Source organism: Sugiyamaella lignohabitans, chromosome A (assembly GCF_001640025.1).
Source record: "Sugiyamaella lignohabitans strain CBS 10342 chromosome A, complete sequence".
Taxonomy (NCBI): Eukaryota; Fungi; Ascomycota; class Dipodascomycetes; order Dipodascales; family Trichomonascaceae; genus Sugiyamaella; species Sugiyamaella lignohabitans.
This window is the reverse complement of record NC_031672.1, coordinates 5,375,493-5,392,879: the sequence shown is the minus strand read 5'-3', so window position 1 is coordinate 5,392,879 and position 17,387 is coordinate 5,375,493. Positions and strand designations below refer to the sequence as shown.

The window sequence follows — 17,387 nt, the reverse complement described above, 5'->3', positions numbered from 1 at the left end:
GGGTGCCGTTTTAGGTTTCAGAATTGATGGCTCTGAAATTGCTGTGGTCTCACTGGTTAGCCGCCAAGTTCGCCAGTCGGCCTCAGTTTCCACTTACAGACCCCGTAGATAACGCCGCGCCTACTGATAAGCTATCGAGATCTGAGCTGCAGCAGCTATATAAACCGGGGGCATATCAGGGGGTTTAATGCGAAAAAAAAAAGTTACTGACAAAATGGTCAAGCTAACTTCCTTTACTACTGGTGCCCTCACTGCTGTTGGATTGCTGGTTGATACTGTGGCATCTGCGGGCGGAGACAAAGGTGTTCCTACTCTTGAGGATAAATGGGGTACTGACTGGCCCTTTTCTGGGGTAAATACATTTGCTCACTTACCTACAGATAAATGTCTAATTCACCCAGATACTGAATTTGATATTGCACTTATTGGCATTCCATTTGATACTGCTGTTTCATATCGTCCTGGTGCTAGATTTGGCCCTAGAGCTATCCGTGCTGCTTCCGCACGTCAGTCTTCTCTGCGTGGGTTCAATGCTCGTGCTGGCATCAATCCTTATCAAGACTGGGCAAAGGTCATTGATTGTGATGACATTCCTGTGACCCCCGTTGACAACAAACTTGCTCTTCGACAAATTACTGAAGGCTACAACGAGCTGCTCAGTAGACCTATTCATTACAAAAAGGATGGCAAGCCTAACCTGCCCCCTCGTCTTATCACATTAGGTGGAGACCACTCTATTGTTCTGGGCGCTCTGCGTTCTCTTCACAAGGTCTACGGTCCTATTACTGTAATCCACTTTGATGCCCATTTGGATACATGGTTGCCATCCAAATATCCTTCTTCTTGGGAGAGCGATCCTGGTGCTGGTGATTTCACCCATGGAACCATGTTCTGGATGGCTTCCCAAGAAGGTTTGTTGTCTAATGATACCTGTCTTCATGCTGGTTTACGAACAAGACTTTCTGGAAAGGACTGGGGTGATTATGAAGAGGACACTAAACAAGGTTTTGCAAGAATTGCTTCTGATGATATCATGGAGAAAGGTGTGAAGGGAATTGTTGCCGAGATCCTTGAGCGTGTTCCTACTACGGTTCCTGTATATATCTCTGTTGATATTGATGTCATTGATCCAGGTATGGCTCCTGGAACTGGTACCCCAGAAGCTGGCGGTTGGCAAACTAGAGAGTTAATTCAGATCATCCGTGGTTTAGAGTCTCTCAATTTAGTTGGTGCTGATGTTGTCGAGGTATCACCTGCTTTTGATCATGCTGAGATTACTGCCCTTGCTGGAGCCCAAGTTGCATATGAGTTGATAACCAACATGGTTATCAAGGGTACTCCCGTTGACGTCCTCCCCGTCAGTGCTCCCGTTCACAATGATTTATAAACAAGCAAATCTTGTAAAAAGCATGTTGTATTAATGTCATGTATAAAAAGTTAGTGATATGTTTATATATATATATGAATCTTATTATATTCATATCTAATTATATGTGTAGCTTCGACTGAGCATTGCGCACACATACCATTATTTCACTTCTTAGTTAGCCATACGAGATGAACACCAGCCCTAAAAGTCAAGGTACCATCTTCATTGATGTCCTCTGGTTTGAGGTTTCTGTTAAACAGCTTATAGACCTCTTGCTGCACTTCCGATCTCTTTTCCTCAGAAAGAGCTGTGATATAGCTGCGACTCTCCCAATACTTCCAGAAAAAGTCTTTGTCATTTGGGACCCTCTTTTTAAAATTAAAATGTTCTTCTTTATAAGGGACGTAGAAATAGGGTTGGTTGAGAAGAACAGGGATCCACTCCTTTCGGCGGTACTGAGGTACATCCAGATCAAAAGAATGGATATAGTCAGCAATGCTACGCTGGACGCTATTCTTGTCTAGGGCCTCCAGATCATCATAGTTCCAAATCAGGCCCAATCGACCGTCTGGACGTAGTATTCTAGCAATTTCCTTCACAGACTCGTCATTTGCAAACCAATGGAATCCTTGAGCGACAATAACAGCATCAATGGACTCACTTTCTAATGGAATATCATACGAAGAAGCCTCTATAGTGGGGATCTGAGGAAACTTCTTTTTGAAGGATTTCAGCATCCCAGGCGAAGGTTCTACTGCAATAATATCAAACCCTGAGTCGGCGATTGAAGCGGTGAACTTACCAGTACCCGCAGCCAATTCAACAACTTTCGAACCTGTCGTGATATGCAATTTCTGAAGAAAGGTCTCAACTGCCTCTGGGATATATCCTGGTCGGACTTGATCGTATAGTAGATGGTTTTGATTGAACGAGTTGAGTGAAACAGAATTGACCTGTCTCGGATTGGCAGCTGGGGATGATGTTGAAGACATTCTATATAGGACAGATCTCCAATTACCTTTCGCGAAGGGGGTTAAGCGAGAGATATTATCTCGCACCAATGGTAGCATATAGAAAATTATCCAACTGCCAAGATAGTCGAGTTGATGAGCGATTTTAGTATCTACCAGCACCTATGACGTGACCACCGCTCTACTGCAGCAGTCTTATCGGCTGCAAACGCAATCTCACCTCTGGAAATAAATCTGTCTAATCGCTAAGCAATAGCTTGAAGAGTGTGAGGTTTTAAACCACAATATTCAGACTGACCAATACACGCACACTATTATTAGATAGACAGAGCAATGATTAGCTTTTGCAATTTAGCTAGTAATCTTAGGGTTTACTTATGTTGCGATAAGGCACGGGCATGCAGATCATTACCGTTAAATTAAAACGTCAGACTAGACAAGATAGGTTTTAACAACATCATTCCAAATATCTCTACACAACTCTGGCATCGATTCTCTAAACTCGGGTAATAATCAGTGCCATGCTTGTACTTCAAATTAGTTTTCTGGTATTATGAACTACAATGTCCAAGTTTTACAAATAGAGGCACGAGAACAAAATATACACCGAAGCTGGTTTACTCAAAGACTAGATCGCTGATAATACTAAGAATGGCCAGATGTAATATATTTATTATCATACTGCCAAACAATGAGAGACCTTGCTGAAGTTTAACTTCGGAAAAACTTGCTGTAAAATGCGACCAAATTGGCGCAGTGGATTCGTGGTTCAATACCACTAGTTCGTAATGCACATATGTTTATTAATTATAAATCATTTCAAACGAGACATGACCCAACAGACGTCTTATTTGAAAGAGCGAACAGGGTAGTTCTCATTGTACATACCACTTTGAGAAAATGGCACAATGGTGTAGGTTTTAGACCTCAGAGATGGGGCAAGGGGTGGCAGACCATTCTTTTCAAGAACATCACCGAGAATGATATCTTTAGTGGATGTGGAAATGGCTTGTGTCAAAGACACTTGACCCTGTTCGACTTGGGAGAGAGCTTGAGTACCAGCATCACCGTCAGCAATTCTAGGAGCCTGGGCTGAGCCATAGGTCAACAGTCCAGCAATAGTGGACTGGTTGAATACGGCCGTCTGTGGATAATTTCTTCTATGATCACGTTTATAGTAGGGATTTTGAGCAATGTCTGCAGTAGGTAAAGTAGCAGGATCTGTATAGGCCTCAGCTTCAGTAGTACGACTTCCAGGCGATGGTAGACGATATAGAGGTACAATTGGATTACCTGAGGAACGGTTGGGAACAGCTACAAGAAGTTGTCTAAGCTTCTCCCAAATGCCTTTTGAAACAGAAGTGTATTTCTAATTTAGCGTTAGTCAAAGATACGTGAATTTTTGTCCAGGGCTGGTATAGTGAAATAGCCCTCTGAACATTCCGATGTTAACTTACCTTATACACTGGAACTGGGCCTCCTCCTGACATCTTCGATTGTCGAGCGATCTAAAATACTAGAACACGTCTGCGTATACTGTGAACCTCGTTCAATGTCCCGATGTTCAATTATTTCAGTTACTCACAACCAATGAAAAGTACTACATTTCATAGAGAACTTGCAGCCGTGCGTGGCTTTTACATCTGTGAAGAGGGTGAGTGTTTGGGGCTTGTATACCATGCACGGTCATATTGATCGTCAATCTGCACTTATCTACAAACCACCAATATTATTTGGCTGTCAATTAATTCTCTGTCAACATGGGATCCCAGCTAGCTCATAAAAATCTGTAACTTTAAATATAAATAGTTGTAAATTAAATAGTTAGTAGTCGCTGTTTGTCAAATACTCGTCAAAGTCGATCTGAAGCTCAGATTGGAGCCTATCAACTCCAAAGCAGAAACAAAACATAAGGATAGCTTCATAACAAAGTTCATGAAGGTTTTTGCCCTCAATAGTATCGAAAACCACAAAGGTCTCTCCGAGTGTTTTTTCGTACGGTTGAGAATCGGTTGACAGTGCTTTACTCCATTCTGCTTCAGATGATGCTCTCCATTTTGCCCGTGAAAGCGACATTGGCAAGAAGGGAGCCACGAGATTATACTCGGGTTGTTCGCGCAAGAAATAATACAGACCTTGAATAAACGACCCTAAGAAACATGTTCGAGTGATTGAATGTACAAATATCCATTGATTCCAATAAAACGGCTCTTGTTGCGTCGAATACAGATCATGGACATGCGCTACCAAGTCATCAAATAATGCAGTCAGTGGTAATACGATTTTCTCAGCTTGTGTTGCAAATCTAATATCTCCACTATATAATCGAATGCATTGGGTTAGAATTAGCGCTTGAGCTAGGGCAAGCTTATCATGAATCGGCAAAGCTGCCATCACGGGCATAGGCAGTAGCATGGATTCAACCAACTGGTTTATACTACGGTTGAAGTCTGCTGCAACGACTGGTCGACTCGCACTATCGCCCGCAGTTACTCTAACATCTGGTCGGTTTATGTACAAGGAACAAACTGCTAGAGCCGTCAATAAAACAGGAGGATATCCTCTAGGATACAATGACGGGTGGATAAAGGAAACTTTCAACTTCTTCAGAAATAGTTTAGGATACTGGTGGATTCTTCTCACAAACAAATCACTAGCTTCTTCTGAATATGGCATCCCTTGGACTGTTCGATAATTGAGATTAAAAAACCTTAGTCTCTTGACCTGGGTCAAGGCAGATGAATCGAAATCGGCTGGCGAAACATGTCCCACTGAATCAGGTGGTGTTGTGATACTTATATCTTCTAGATCTTTCTCCTGCTGCTGCTGCTGCTGCTGCTGCTGCTGCTGCGATGGGGATGGTACCGGTACCGATGTCCGTTGATCAGGATAGACGGACGGAGTTCTCAACATGTCATCTGAAACCACTACAGGCTGTGCAGGCTCCGAAAGAACCACATTCTGGGCCGAGCCTTCAAGCTCCATTGGGATATCAAACATAGCATCTACAAAACTTGGCAGAGATGGACTCGTTGGAGGAGTTGAATTCATTATCTTTAACAGATACGAGGTCTGGTTATTAGAAGGACTACCTGAACGGCCAGAAATACCATTATTATCTGTTACTGTGGCAGTTCCAGATGTTGGTATGTCACCATAACTAATGCCAGGCGTTATTAGTATATTTCTGTCTTTTTTGCACTTCTCATTTGATTCTTGACCATTTATGAGCTGCTGTACAATGGGGTTGGATGTGTTGGCAGTATATATACATGTAGTATTAGTTGTTGAACATCGGGTACAAGACGGATATAACATATCACATCTTCGCTTTTTAGTTGAGCATGTCAGGCAAGCCTTCCGCCTAGATAATCCTGATGAAGTTATAGGAGACATTCTGTATGCCACGCCATATGATAATTATCAACTTAGTTTGGTGAATATAATAAGCTCCTATTAGAATTATCAGGCCAAATAAATTAAGTATGAGATTCCAAAATCGGCTTAGAGGCTCACAGCAAAAGCACCGCTCATATCAAGATGCGACAGAACTATGTCGAGAAGTCAAGTTGTATCCGTTCATTAGAAGATGACTGCAGCCAGATCCGACTATTGAGGGTGCTTTTGGCCCTTACCACTATCTGGCTGTTGAGCATGCGAGATGACTGGAGGCGAGAAAAATTTCGGCCCTAATTGTCCTAGTGACTGCCGCCTGTTTGTCATCCAAGCCTTCGGAAGGTTCTCCGATGTTTAATTTTACTAAAGAAAGCACATGTTTATCTCGAGTTATAGTGCGGAGCGGACTTTCTGGTGCGGGATTCCACCAAACTCCACTTAAAACAGAAATGTATGTGGTCTATCTCGTCAAAGTCCGCATTGACGCACAGCCGGACTTACCGCTGCCTATCAATGAGGTTAAACCCGCCGGCGATACGTATATGCAAACTCCGCAAACAGTTAGCCTTGTAAAACGAGCATGCTGATAATGATGTAGTGGAAGGGGCAAGCCTAGCTGGTGGACCTCCGCAGTGCGTAGTCTAAATTATCCGATCACCATGCAGGGTTCCTGCAGATACTTGAAACCAGTTCGAGGTCAATAGTGAAGTGAAAAAGTGGCTATAAAACACCGGACTTTGCCACCGATTTAACATTTCTGTAATAGCCCGATATCCCAAGTTTAATATATACACAATGACTCAAGAATCAGCTTCTCAAAAGCAACCAGATTCGCCTATGTCTGGCCTTGATACACCCCCTGAGGCTATTATAGCATTGCCTCTGGAGTCGCTAAAGACGATAAATAAGATCAGAATATTTCTGCGTCCTTTCTCTTTAATTGTATTTTCTGGTGCTCAGATCTTGGATATTCTCAATGTAACCGGATTAATGTTTTCCACCCGAACCATTGCTGAAACTTACGGTGTTAGTATCGATACTGCTAGTTGGGTCATCTCGGCATATTCGTTGACTTATGGATCATTTATTCTAATGGGAGGTAGATTGGCAGATTACGTCGGTCATAGGCTAGTTTTCACCGTTGGAATGACTTTGGTTGCGCTTTGCTGTCTTGTCGGTGCTGTCAGCCACAATATTTATGTTCTCTTCGTGTTTAGAGCTCTACAAGGAGTTGGGGCAGCCTTAACCATCCCTACTTCGTTCGCTCTAGTGGCCCATACTTTTACAGGACGCACACAGGCAATTGCCTTTGCAATTGTGGGCTCATGCGCTGCAATGGGCGGAATCGTTGGTGTTCTGGTGGGTGGTGGATTCGCTGGAACCAGTATTGGTTATCATGGTTTGTTATACCTTTCCTTTGGATTATCCTGCTTCTTCTTATTTATGCCCTTTTTCTCTGTTGAGGAAACTCCGACCAATAAAGAAAAGCTCAACAAACTTGATTGGGTTGGTTCGATTATTATTGTCTGTGGAGTAATTCTTGTTGTCTTTGGTTTTACCAGTGCTCCAGGACGATGGAAATCAGCTCGTGTTATTGCTCCAATTATTATTGGTGTTCTATTGATTGCCTTTTTTGCTTACTATGAGACTTTCTTAGCCGAAAAGCTGTTCAATTTTGAGCCTTTGTTACCTCGCTACGCATGGTCATTTCAGAACCTTGCAGTTGTATTTGCAATGTCTCCGCTAGTATTTGCTAATTTATTTGTGGTCCTTTTCGCGGGATCCAATGAAATGACAGGACTCATGGGACTTTCGCCAATGCACTCCGCTGTTAACTTTATCTCTCTTGGAGTCTCATTTATTATTGCCTGCGTTATCGGGGGTGCCTCGTACGGTAAAATCCCTTCTAAGATCCTACTAGTTGCTGGACCACTTTTAAATATCATTGCTGCCGCCTTGATGGCACACATTGATAATCATAGCTATTGGAGATTTCTATTTCCTGCCACTATCTTTATTTCTTTTGGCTGTGGCTTCTTCATGGCTACCTTTATCAATGTTGTGAGCAATTCTGCTCCACTGGATCACCAAGGCCTAGTGAATGGTATCTGTCAGACCGGTGGTCAGCTTGGAGTTGCGATCAGTTTGGCAATTGCAACCAGTGAAATGGGTGATGGCCTCAAAGCTTCGTCCTTCCAGGCAACTTATTACACTCTGCTTGCCTATTCAGCTCTTGCGTTTTTGATTGGTATCATCTTTATCAAGTCAGATCATCCCAATGTAGGTCAGCAAGCTGAAGCTAAATTAGTTGATGAAGAGGTTTTGGATGAGAAGAATCTGCCTGAAACTACAAATGAGGTGGCCTCAGTATAACGCTAGTCGATTGATCTAACTATCGCCAAGAGCTCTGCTCCTGGGCGACCAATATTTATATATTTTCGATATGCATGGCTTATAGATCTCCGAGTATAATTCAATAATAATATTAATCTCAATCCCTTGCTAAATACTATCAACGGCTCCTGACAATTGGAGCTCCCTGTGCACTGTTTCGTCGCATTTAACGCTTGCTCATCAATCTGTCACGGACCATCAATAGGACATTTTCTCAAACATTATTTCTGCCTTTCATAATCAGTAAATAACTTATGGACAGAGTCTCCAATAATAAGAAAATGACTATTGAAAGTCAGACCCTTGGTATTGAGGAGCTGGTGCCGTAGGTTTTAGTATGCATGATCCACGTGTGAAAGGGCCGCCGAGCTCGATAAGAGTGGGGTCTTATGCACCGCATGGAGTCCATCATGCACAGAACATGCAATTGCTAATTTGGCTATACGTCTATGGCCAGAACAATAACTCTGATGATACCCCACTATTTGGAAGCAATGCTACAAGAGTCAGCGAACAGGCATCAAGCTACGGTAAATAAGTTTTAATTCAACTTAAACGAACATGAACCTATAAAGTGTAAAGCTGCTTTAGAACAGCGGAGCAAATGGAACCCACTGGTCATGCAACATTGGCCGCCCGCACAATGCATTATCTAACCGTTCTTATTGCTTAAATTGGTCTCGGCCAGTACTTTTGAAGTAGCAATCAGCCTTGCAGGGTAATATAACCCCATTTCGGCATTGTTGAGGTCGTACAGTGGGATGCTATAAAAGACGGGAAATGCCCCACACTACCTTTTCAACGTCGGTTTTACACTTTCGTATCTTATCAACAGGCAGGACCTGCTGTAGAAGGCTTTTATCTGCATTGTATATTTAGATCAAGGACTGTAGATGGGTTAGTTCGTATGAAGCTGCTGTGTTTATACAGAGTTCGACCATTTTATTGAATGGTATAAGCAACAGTCGATAGGGTGTGATGTGATGTAATATGAGATTCATCTAGTATATTTATGGCTGGTTGGGAACTCTGGGTAAAGAAACTAACAAGAAGTCAGTTAAAGAGTTTATCATTAAACTTTTTTAGACCGAAGTTGCCGCTGCTTGGTAGCTATTGTATATATTGTGACTGTTAATCGTTCGGCGAACCTCTCATCATTAACTATCGTTACATGGGTCTTAGAGTCCAGATTACGGTCTACGGGACTGCATATTGATTACACTAGATCTCCTCATCTGTTTAGTACTTTTTATTGTTCGACTTACATAGCAAACAAGCAATGAGCACCCGAATCATGAACTCGCTTCTATCGTCTTGTTCGTCTATCTATCAGACCGTTTATCAGACTGCAGCCAAGGTTTCTCCAAGGACGGCTCGATTAGCCGTTATATCAATGGTGATGGTTTTTACGCTTGCCATGGCCAAGGCTCTGTCCCAACTGTTAGGTGGGTTTCAGGTTTTGGTTGGTTTGTCGAGCTCTTCTGGTGCATCATCAACATCCTTACTAGAATTTTTCACTAATCATGCTATACAATTCGGGTTCAATCAGGACTGGTTTCTTACGAGGTCCCTTGGAATTGCTTTGTAAGTATCTGCGTTAATGTCGGTCTTTTGAGTATTCCGGCTAGCCGACCTCCCTATGACGGATGATCCGAATGGTTCGTAGTTGCATATTGGCTATTACATGGAAGTGCATCCGAGCTGACTTACTTGACATACGTAGTATGCTAGCATACTAGTTGTCATGGTGGCACTTGATAGGCCACAATAGGCAGTTTGGACCGTTCGCTATAAAAATCAAGTTGACTGTGCACAGTCATGCTAACCAGAACAGAGTTTCTATCGCTACAGGATTTGCATTTGTAGCGATATCATTCTCGGCAGTTTTCCAACTTCTCTGTTTATCATTCATTATGAGAAAAAAGTGGAATACAGTTTTTGCATTCATCTGCCAACTGATAACAGATGAACAAGTCGGTCTTTAATCAAGCCATTTAGCATAAGCATTTATATAACCCTCTGTATATATACTTTATATTATCATATCAAAAAATTAACAACCTGTTACCCCGAGGGAATAGTTGTATATAATTCTATCATAGCTAGACACTATGTTTTCAGTGAAGTATATGTCGGTCCGAGCATCGGTCTTAGTTTGGGACTATCGGACTATCTTTAGCTCTTCCGTCGAAACGGCCCGCCGATCGTTCAACGGTCGGACGCTTTTCGTCTGCAAGAAACCAGGAATGCAGAAGTGTTTCTCATATCCCGCCGTTCCATGATCTTTCCTCACTAGCCGTGAGTGTGCTAGATGAGTGAATCTCACAATAAGGTACCTATAAATATAAGCACAACGTAAAGAGGTAACTGTCACCAGCCATCACCAGGTATCGCCTGTCGGGTACCACCAGCCAAATACAGATTGAACTCCGTCACCTAAGCTTTAGCTGTTCAGTGATCAGTCAAATTTAGATATAGCAGTCACTATGGGAGGTAGGTCGAATTAAGAAAACGTACAGACGCACAGCTCGTATTAGAGAAATGCAGTACAGTCTTTTTTAATTTACATGCAGATGCTTCGTGTTGATCTTTCACTACGTCATGACTCTGCAAATGTCAGACGCCACCGACGCGGTGTGCCAAGCCATGCCTGAATGCGAAACAGGGTCTATTCACGAAAACAATGTGCGGGATGCTCGAAGTCATGGAAACTGACAACGACTGCCATAGCTATTGCTAAGTTCGTTATATAAAATTGACTTGTTTAGTTACATAGGGCTTATGAGCTTATGAGCTTATTTCTAATATCCACGAGAAGAGACTGTAAGGCGTCTTTGCAATTAATTCATTCCTCATGGTGAAGAATTACCGTCCACTAATGCTGTTGATGAGGACCCCCTCCCCCCAGAATTGCTAAAGTCATCGCACCTGCAACTGCAAGTGAACCGTGCATTGAGAGATTTATCAGGTTAGTTGCTCCCTACTCGTGGTCTCTTATCCGTGTTTGGTCGTACTAAATCAGCTTAAAATAGAGGCAACAAGAGCTGAGACTAGTTAGCAACAGTAACTTCTAACGGCTCTGCGCAGGGCTTTGCGGGTTTGGTCTGGCCCGTACTATTGCCGTAATTTGCCCCCCTCTGAGAACGAGGCAGTGCCTACCACGAGCTTGATCAGAAGTCAAGCGAACCGCAGCATGATACCGCAACACAAAATATGACGACGTTGAGGGGGCTCGGGATGTTAATGTGCTCCAAAAGGTGGCAAGTAGAGCTGGCCACTTGGCAGGCCCCTCGAATCGTAGATTTTTTTTTCTGCTTTATTTACGATTGACGGCAACCCGTGCTGTGGTTCCATGCGTATTGATGTAACAACAACTGTCTCCCACTAAGGGTGGGAAACGCAGGAGGAGGGGAAACTAGAAGTGATCTTCCCGCACAGAGGGGTTTGGATCCCGAATAGGAAGGTGCTTGGCTCGATAGATCTGCGGGGCTGCTGAGCGTTTCGGAAGCTATAACTAGCGAAGAAGCCTGCTCCTTTTCAATTTGACGAAACTTATTTCTTATTCGTATTTCGCGAAGAGGGCAATTAAAGAGCCAAAAAAAAAATAGACACTGCCTTGAAAAGCAAACCAGGGTGACTCCGCATTTGACGTGTTCTCGTTCTCATTTGCCTTTTTGATTTCATATCCGCTCATCCGCCCTACGGTTAGGTTAGTACGCTTCCATCACAGCGAACCTGTGACTTTTTAACAACTATACTCGTATAGTTGAGGCTGTGTAAGTGTGTAGAAACTCCTCAGCAACTATCAGAATATAAAGATATCTTTTGATCCAAAGTTATATACTGGATCAATTTCGGTAACTTTATATTTGGTCAAGGAATAGCTTTCGGCTCCTACGTGTTTTTGTTCTATATTGCCTCATTCCAGCAACGTTATTGCAGAGCTACGAAATTACATTTGTACTTTGCTGCGATAAACTTGTAATCTGAAAACTAATCTGATAGTAATCTTATTGACAACCGATTTGGAGTTCAACGGCTGCCCCACCTCATATCTGTCCCACTGTGGCGTATTTTTTAGACTTGAGACAAGCTCATCCTTAACTTTATCTGACATCTGTCCTATTTATTATCTTTTGACATTTGTCCTTGATTCAATTTTTTTTTCTCTGGTTACCTAGTGTGCATTTTTACTAGTTTTTTTTTTTTTTAGCTGGATTGGTTTTATTAGACTTCAACCGTCCTTGACATCTTCTGGGCTCTGATTCATTTTTGTGGCGTCTTTCGTCTCTGTCTGGCTAAGTGTCATTATTATCATCTGTATTATTCACCGCATTATTCTATCGGTCCATCATGAAGCTCTCAACTGGGTTTTGTCTGGCATTTGTTGCATCTTCTGTCTATGCCACTCCTACGAAATCAGGCTTTGTGTCTCTAGATTTCGTTGGCACCAGAGCAAATACTCATCCAATTGGTAGATACAATGATAATCCCAAGTACTTTCACCCCCCTCAACAAGTGTCATCGAGCTCCAGCGGACTTAAGCGTCGAGATTCTAATGATGACTCGTTCTCTGTTTCATTGGGAAATCAGTTCACGTTTTATCAAATAAGTCTTGAAGTTGGTACTCCTTTTCAAACTTTTCTTCCTGCTATCGATACTGGATCCAGTGACTTGTGGGTTAGTAGCAGCAATAATCCTTTTTGTGCTAGAAACCAACAGGAAATCGACGAGGGCTTCGCTGATTGTTCTTCAGGTACCTTCAATGCAAACAAATCTTCGACTTTTGTTTTCAACAATAGTGACTTTTTCATTCAATACGCGGATGGCTCCTTTGCTCAGGGTGAATGGGGTACAGATACTCTCAAGATAGGAACTATTGTCTTAACGAATTCATCAATCGCAGTTGGCCTTGAGGCAAATTCCAGTCAGGGCGTTTTCGGTATCGGATTCCCTGGTCTCGAATCTACGAATCAGGAAACTGGTCAAGGTGGGCCACCACCTTTCCATCACCATGGTGGCGATGGTGGCGATGGTGGTGACGGAAGCGGAAATGGTGGAAACGGACAGGGCGGCGACACCGAAAATGGACCAAGCCAACAAACTGGTCCTTTCACATATGAGAATGTTCCCCAACTTCTTAAGACTCAAGGCCATATTGACACAGTTGCGTACTCACTGTGGCTTAACGACGTCAATGCTCAATCTGGGGAAATTTTGTTTGGCGCTGTTGATCATGATAAATACAAGGGTACACTAATGACCATACCCCTTATTCAGTCGGTACCTGGTTTCAATCAACCAATTGAGAGGATGATGGTAGTCCTGTCTGGTCTGTCCTTGCAGGATAGCACTGGAAAAGAGTCACTTGTAATGGCAGGTTCAACTGCTGCTCTGCTCGATTCAGGAACTACCTTCAGCTACCTCCCGAATGATGTGGTTAGTTCACTCAGTAATGCACTCGGTGCTGAATTCTCAGAAGACGTTGGTGCTTACCTCACTGATTGTAATGTTCAGAATGGCAACACCTCTCTAATTTACAACTTCAGTGGTGCCAACATCACAGTTCCTTTATCAGAAATTTTATTCGAGGTGACTGATAATAACAACAACCCCATTACGTTTAACAATGGAAATGAGGCATGTGTTATCGGTATTTTTCCTTCGGATGACGTTATTCTTGGAGATTCTTTCCTTCGCAGCGCTTTTGTTGTATACGACCTCGATAATTTTGAAGTTTCTATTGCAAACACGAACTATAACTCGACATCAAGTAATATCGAGGCTATTTCTGGTAGTGTTCCTAGTGCTGTTAAGGCTCCTAACTATAGCTCCACTCAGGTTGCTACCTCAGTTCAAGCGGAAGCCGTTACTGGCGTATTTTCTGGTGTATCTGGTACTCCAGGTCCTTTCGAGACTGGTGCAGACGCTTCTGCAGATATCACTTCGTCTCCCACTCCTACTCACTCCCACTCAGGTACGTTTAAAACTGGTTCTTCTCTCTCTTCATCCCTTGGTGCTGATATTTCTACATCTGGAGATAGCATGTCAAGTGCTCCAAGTGCGTCGTCTGATTCCAGTTCTTCTACTGGGGCATCAGGTATGTTTGTAAAATACAAGAGTGTTGAAATATCGCGCTAGGCGATGAGAGTTGGGAAAACCGCCACTTTAACATTTATACTAACATAAAAATAGGTAGTAGCAAGAGTGCTGCTGGTCGTCATGATGTCCCCATGCTATCGTTATTTGTTTGTTTCACCATTTTCGTCTATACTGTGGGATCTCTTTCATGGTAAATGTAACTCAGGTCTCATAAGATTCCAGCTATGGCTGGTGCACTGTAGAGTTTTGCATTGTATGGCTTTCTTTGGGCCCATTGTGGTTTTATCAACTACAGTACTAGATTTATTTAATTATTTTTATTGCTATATTAGTTTTATTCAACGTTTTTTTTCGCTTTAAAAGAGACATCATTAGTTTGGACTTGCGGCATACCGGATACCGACGATCTCTAGCCCTGCAGATTAAGTGTGCAATATGCAATGCCTATAAGGGATTCCGAGGACCACAAGACAAGGAGATTACGAAAGTTCAATAATTCCCATGTTGAATAAGATCCAAAACCATTGCACAAATAAATTTCTAAAATATGTCTGGACCGTTTCCATCGGCAACTACGGGATACGATGTGCTTTTAAAGCTAGATAGGGAGGAAGCTGAAAACGACATAGATACTGACGGGCAGTTGAGTTCAGTAGTGTCGGATAACCGAGTTATAGATGCAATACCGTTACCAGCACAAGATCTTGTACAAGCCAGTGATAGTGCGCATCAGCTTAGAATTGATAATGATTTGCTTAACAAAAGCGAAGGTACCCGCTTTGCTCAACAAGACAGTCAGCAACCTCGATCTAGGAATACAAACTCATTAGATGCTCATTTTTCTGGTTCTTCTAAACCTACAACGCCGACAAATAACGTGCCGTTGAAGCCATCTCCTTTGAGACATGGCAGCGATGCATATGTTCTTGACAGACAGCATCAACAGCGATTAGAACTGCCTAGCAGGGTCCATAATCAATTATATGGCCAGAGTAATAGAGGTAGAGAAGAGCTGCATGGCGATGACCCAGCTGCTAACGGAAATATTAGCAATAGCAGCAGTCGCGGAGTTTCCCCATTGAGTGCTGAACTCAGTCCATTCTCAAGTCCACCTCAGCCGATTGTTAGCGATGAATCCCCCTTGCAGCGGCAAAGGTCGTCCTCGGTTGTATCCATAAGTACAATTAACGATACTTTGGCTCGGTGGTCTAGAGGTATGCAGTCCACGTATCGAAATCTCCGGCGAGGTAAGAAAAGCTCAAATGTGTATTCATATGAAATCTATTATTCGGTATACAAACTTCCGAACTGGTCTAAATCAGTCTCTCCACCGCTAACGCCATATGTTGTCCCAGTACATGGTCTACTTGATAGTGGTCCGGTGAGAAGAGATGAGTTTCAGTCCATTGTTAAAGACGTTATCCATGCCTTTTCTCATGGAATCGAGCCAAGGAGAATAGCACAGGGAAGTTCCGGTAGTTATTTCATGTACGATAGAGAAGCCAAAGTGGTGGGTGTTTTCAAGCCACAAGATGAAGAACCATATGGCAAGCTTTCACCAAAATGGACCAAATGGTTACATAGAAACCTGTTTCCTTGTTTCTTTGGAAGAAGCGTTTTAATTCCTAATAATGGCTATATTTGTGAAGCAGCCGCAAGTGTTCTGGACAGACAACTACAGACATATATTGTTCCCTTCACAGACACGGTGTTTATGTCATCACCATCATTTTATTATCCTTATTTTGACCGTCGACGTTATAAGAACGCTTCAAAGCCTTTACCGGAAAAGGTGGGAAGTTTTCAACTGTTCTTGCACGATTATGAACAAGCGAATGTATTTTTAAGAAAGCATCCATTGCCAAACTATTTGGATAGAGCAGGAGGTAGCAGTGCGAGCATTTACCTTTCCCAAGATGGCTCTACTCCTCCAGAAACAGCGTTCAAGTGGTCGGCTGCAGTTCTTCAGCAATTCCGCTTGGAACTAGAAAAATTGGTCATTCTCGATTATATAATGCGAAATACAGACCGAGGACTCGACAATTGGATGATTAAGCTTGAATGGAAACTTATTGAAGCGCCAGGTGAAAGTAGCAACGGTCCATACAAATTTTTACCCGAACTCAAAATTGGCGCTATTGATTCCGGACTATCATTCCCCTGGAAGCATCCCGATGAATGGAGGTCATATCCCTTTGGTTGGTTATTTTTGCCTCTTGCTATGATTGGACAGCCATTTTCCAGGGAAACGAAAGAGCATTTCCTACCTATTCTCTGCAGCACACAGTGGTGGGAAGAAACAACTATAGTGTTAAGAGAAATGTTTAATCGAGACCCTGATTTCAGAGAAAGAATGTGGAAGCGCCAACTGGCTGTTTTAAAAGGTCAGGCTTTTAACTTGGTAGAGACATTAAAACATCACGACCAAGGCCCACTAGAGCTTTCGAGACGAACAAGATGTATGGTGTGGGATGATCAAATGGAAGTGCCTGTAAGTGTTTCTATTTCCACAGTTCAGAATGCCATGGACACGCCAATGTGGGAAGATTATAATGACGAGCAAGAACCTTCTTCGCGTCAGCCAAGGGATGAAGAGAGCATGATCGAAAACGCACCCAGTTCAAATAATCCGAACAAGAACCAGCGTCCTGCAAAACTGGACTTAACACCTGCCATGGCTCGCTCACCAGCAAGACAATCGATTTCAGCTCGCCTGTCGAGTTTCTCACCGACACAAGCAACAACTCGAGGACGTAAGAGGGGAGGTTCTTTGGCTCTAGAAGCTAGATTCAAAGAGCTACAAAAGGGAGGAGGCGATATATGGAGGCAACTGGTTAATAGTGACGCCCTCGGAGAGCCACCAGTAGACCCACGAAGTTCCAAGCCTGGCATTACAGTCGACGGAGTGGATTGCAATGATGATGACGATGACGAAACTGCACCTCTTCTTGGACCTGCTTTTGAGCCTGCCATACATAGAGCTCCCGCTGAACCTGAACCTGATCATCTCTCAACACAGGCAGGATGGGCAGACGACGAACTAGGTTATGCGTTCATTACTGGCCATCATGCTACTCGTAAGGTTGTTGTGGAGAGGCTACAGACTGTAACTAGTAGGCCCCCAGTTTTTACCTGGTGCTAGAGCTATAAAAGTA

At 43.0% G+C, this 17,387-nt stretch overlaps 6 protein-coding genes across 6 annotated transcripts; 4 read left to right on the top strand and 2 right to left on the bottom strand.

Annotated features, from left to right (window-relative positions):
* Positions 1 to 214: 214 nt before the first annotated feature.
* Positions 215 to 1,387, top strand: CAR1 (arginase; the record flags this gene model as incomplete). The annotated part of the gene is made up of 1 exon (XM_018878678.1): positions 215 to 1,387. The coding sequence occupies one exon, from the start codon at positions 215 to 217 to the stop codon at positions 1,385 to 1,387; it is 1,173 nt and encodes a 390-aa protein (XP_018735957.1).
* Positions 1,388 to 1,533: 146 nt separating this feature from the next.
* Positions 1,534 to 2,361, bottom strand: CRG1 (Crg1p; the record flags this gene model as incomplete). The annotated part of the gene is made up of 1 exon (XM_018878677.1): positions 1,534 to 2,361. One exon carries the CDS (start codon positions 2,359 to 2,361, stop codon positions 1,534 to 1,536), a length of 828 nt encoding a protein of 275 aa, XP_018735956.1.
* A 1,803-nt stretch (positions 2,362 to 4,164) lies between these two features.
* On the bottom strand, positions 4,165 to 5,736 carry AWJ20_1771 (uncharacterized protein; the record flags this gene model as incomplete). Its single annotated transcript, XM_018878676.1, has 1 exon — positions 4,165 to 5,736. The coding sequence occupies one exon, from the start codon at positions 5,734 to 5,736 to the stop codon at positions 4,165 to 4,167; it is 1,572 nt and encodes a 523-aa protein (XP_018735955.1).
* A 795-nt stretch (positions 5,737 to 6,531) lies between these two features.
* AMF1 (Amf1p) lies at positions 6,532 to 8,109 on the top strand (the record flags this gene model as incomplete). Its single annotated transcript, XM_018878675.1, has 1 exon — positions 6,532 to 8,109. The coding sequence occupies one exon, from the start codon at positions 6,532 to 6,534 to the stop codon at positions 8,107 to 8,109; it is 1,578 nt and encodes a 525-aa protein (XP_018735954.1).
* Positions 8,110 to 12,483: 4,374 nt separating this feature from the next.
* On the top strand, positions 12,484 to 14,271 carry YPS1 (Yps1p; the record flags this gene model as incomplete). Its single annotated transcript, XM_018878673.1, has 1 exon — positions 12,484 to 14,271. One exon carries the CDS (start codon positions 12,484 to 12,486, stop codon positions 14,269 to 14,271), a length of 1,788 nt encoding a protein of 595 aa, XP_018735953.1.
* Positions 14,272 to 14,779: 508 nt separating this feature from the next.
* On the top strand, positions 14,780 to 17,374 carry LSB6 (1-phosphatidylinositol 4-kinase LSB6; the record flags this gene model as incomplete). The annotated part of the gene is made up of 1 exon (XM_018878672.1): positions 14,780 to 17,374. One exon carries the CDS (start codon positions 14,780 to 14,782, stop codon positions 17,372 to 17,374), a length of 2,595 nt encoding a protein of 864 aa, XP_018735952.1.
* Positions 17,375 to 17,387: the final 13 nt, after the last annotated feature.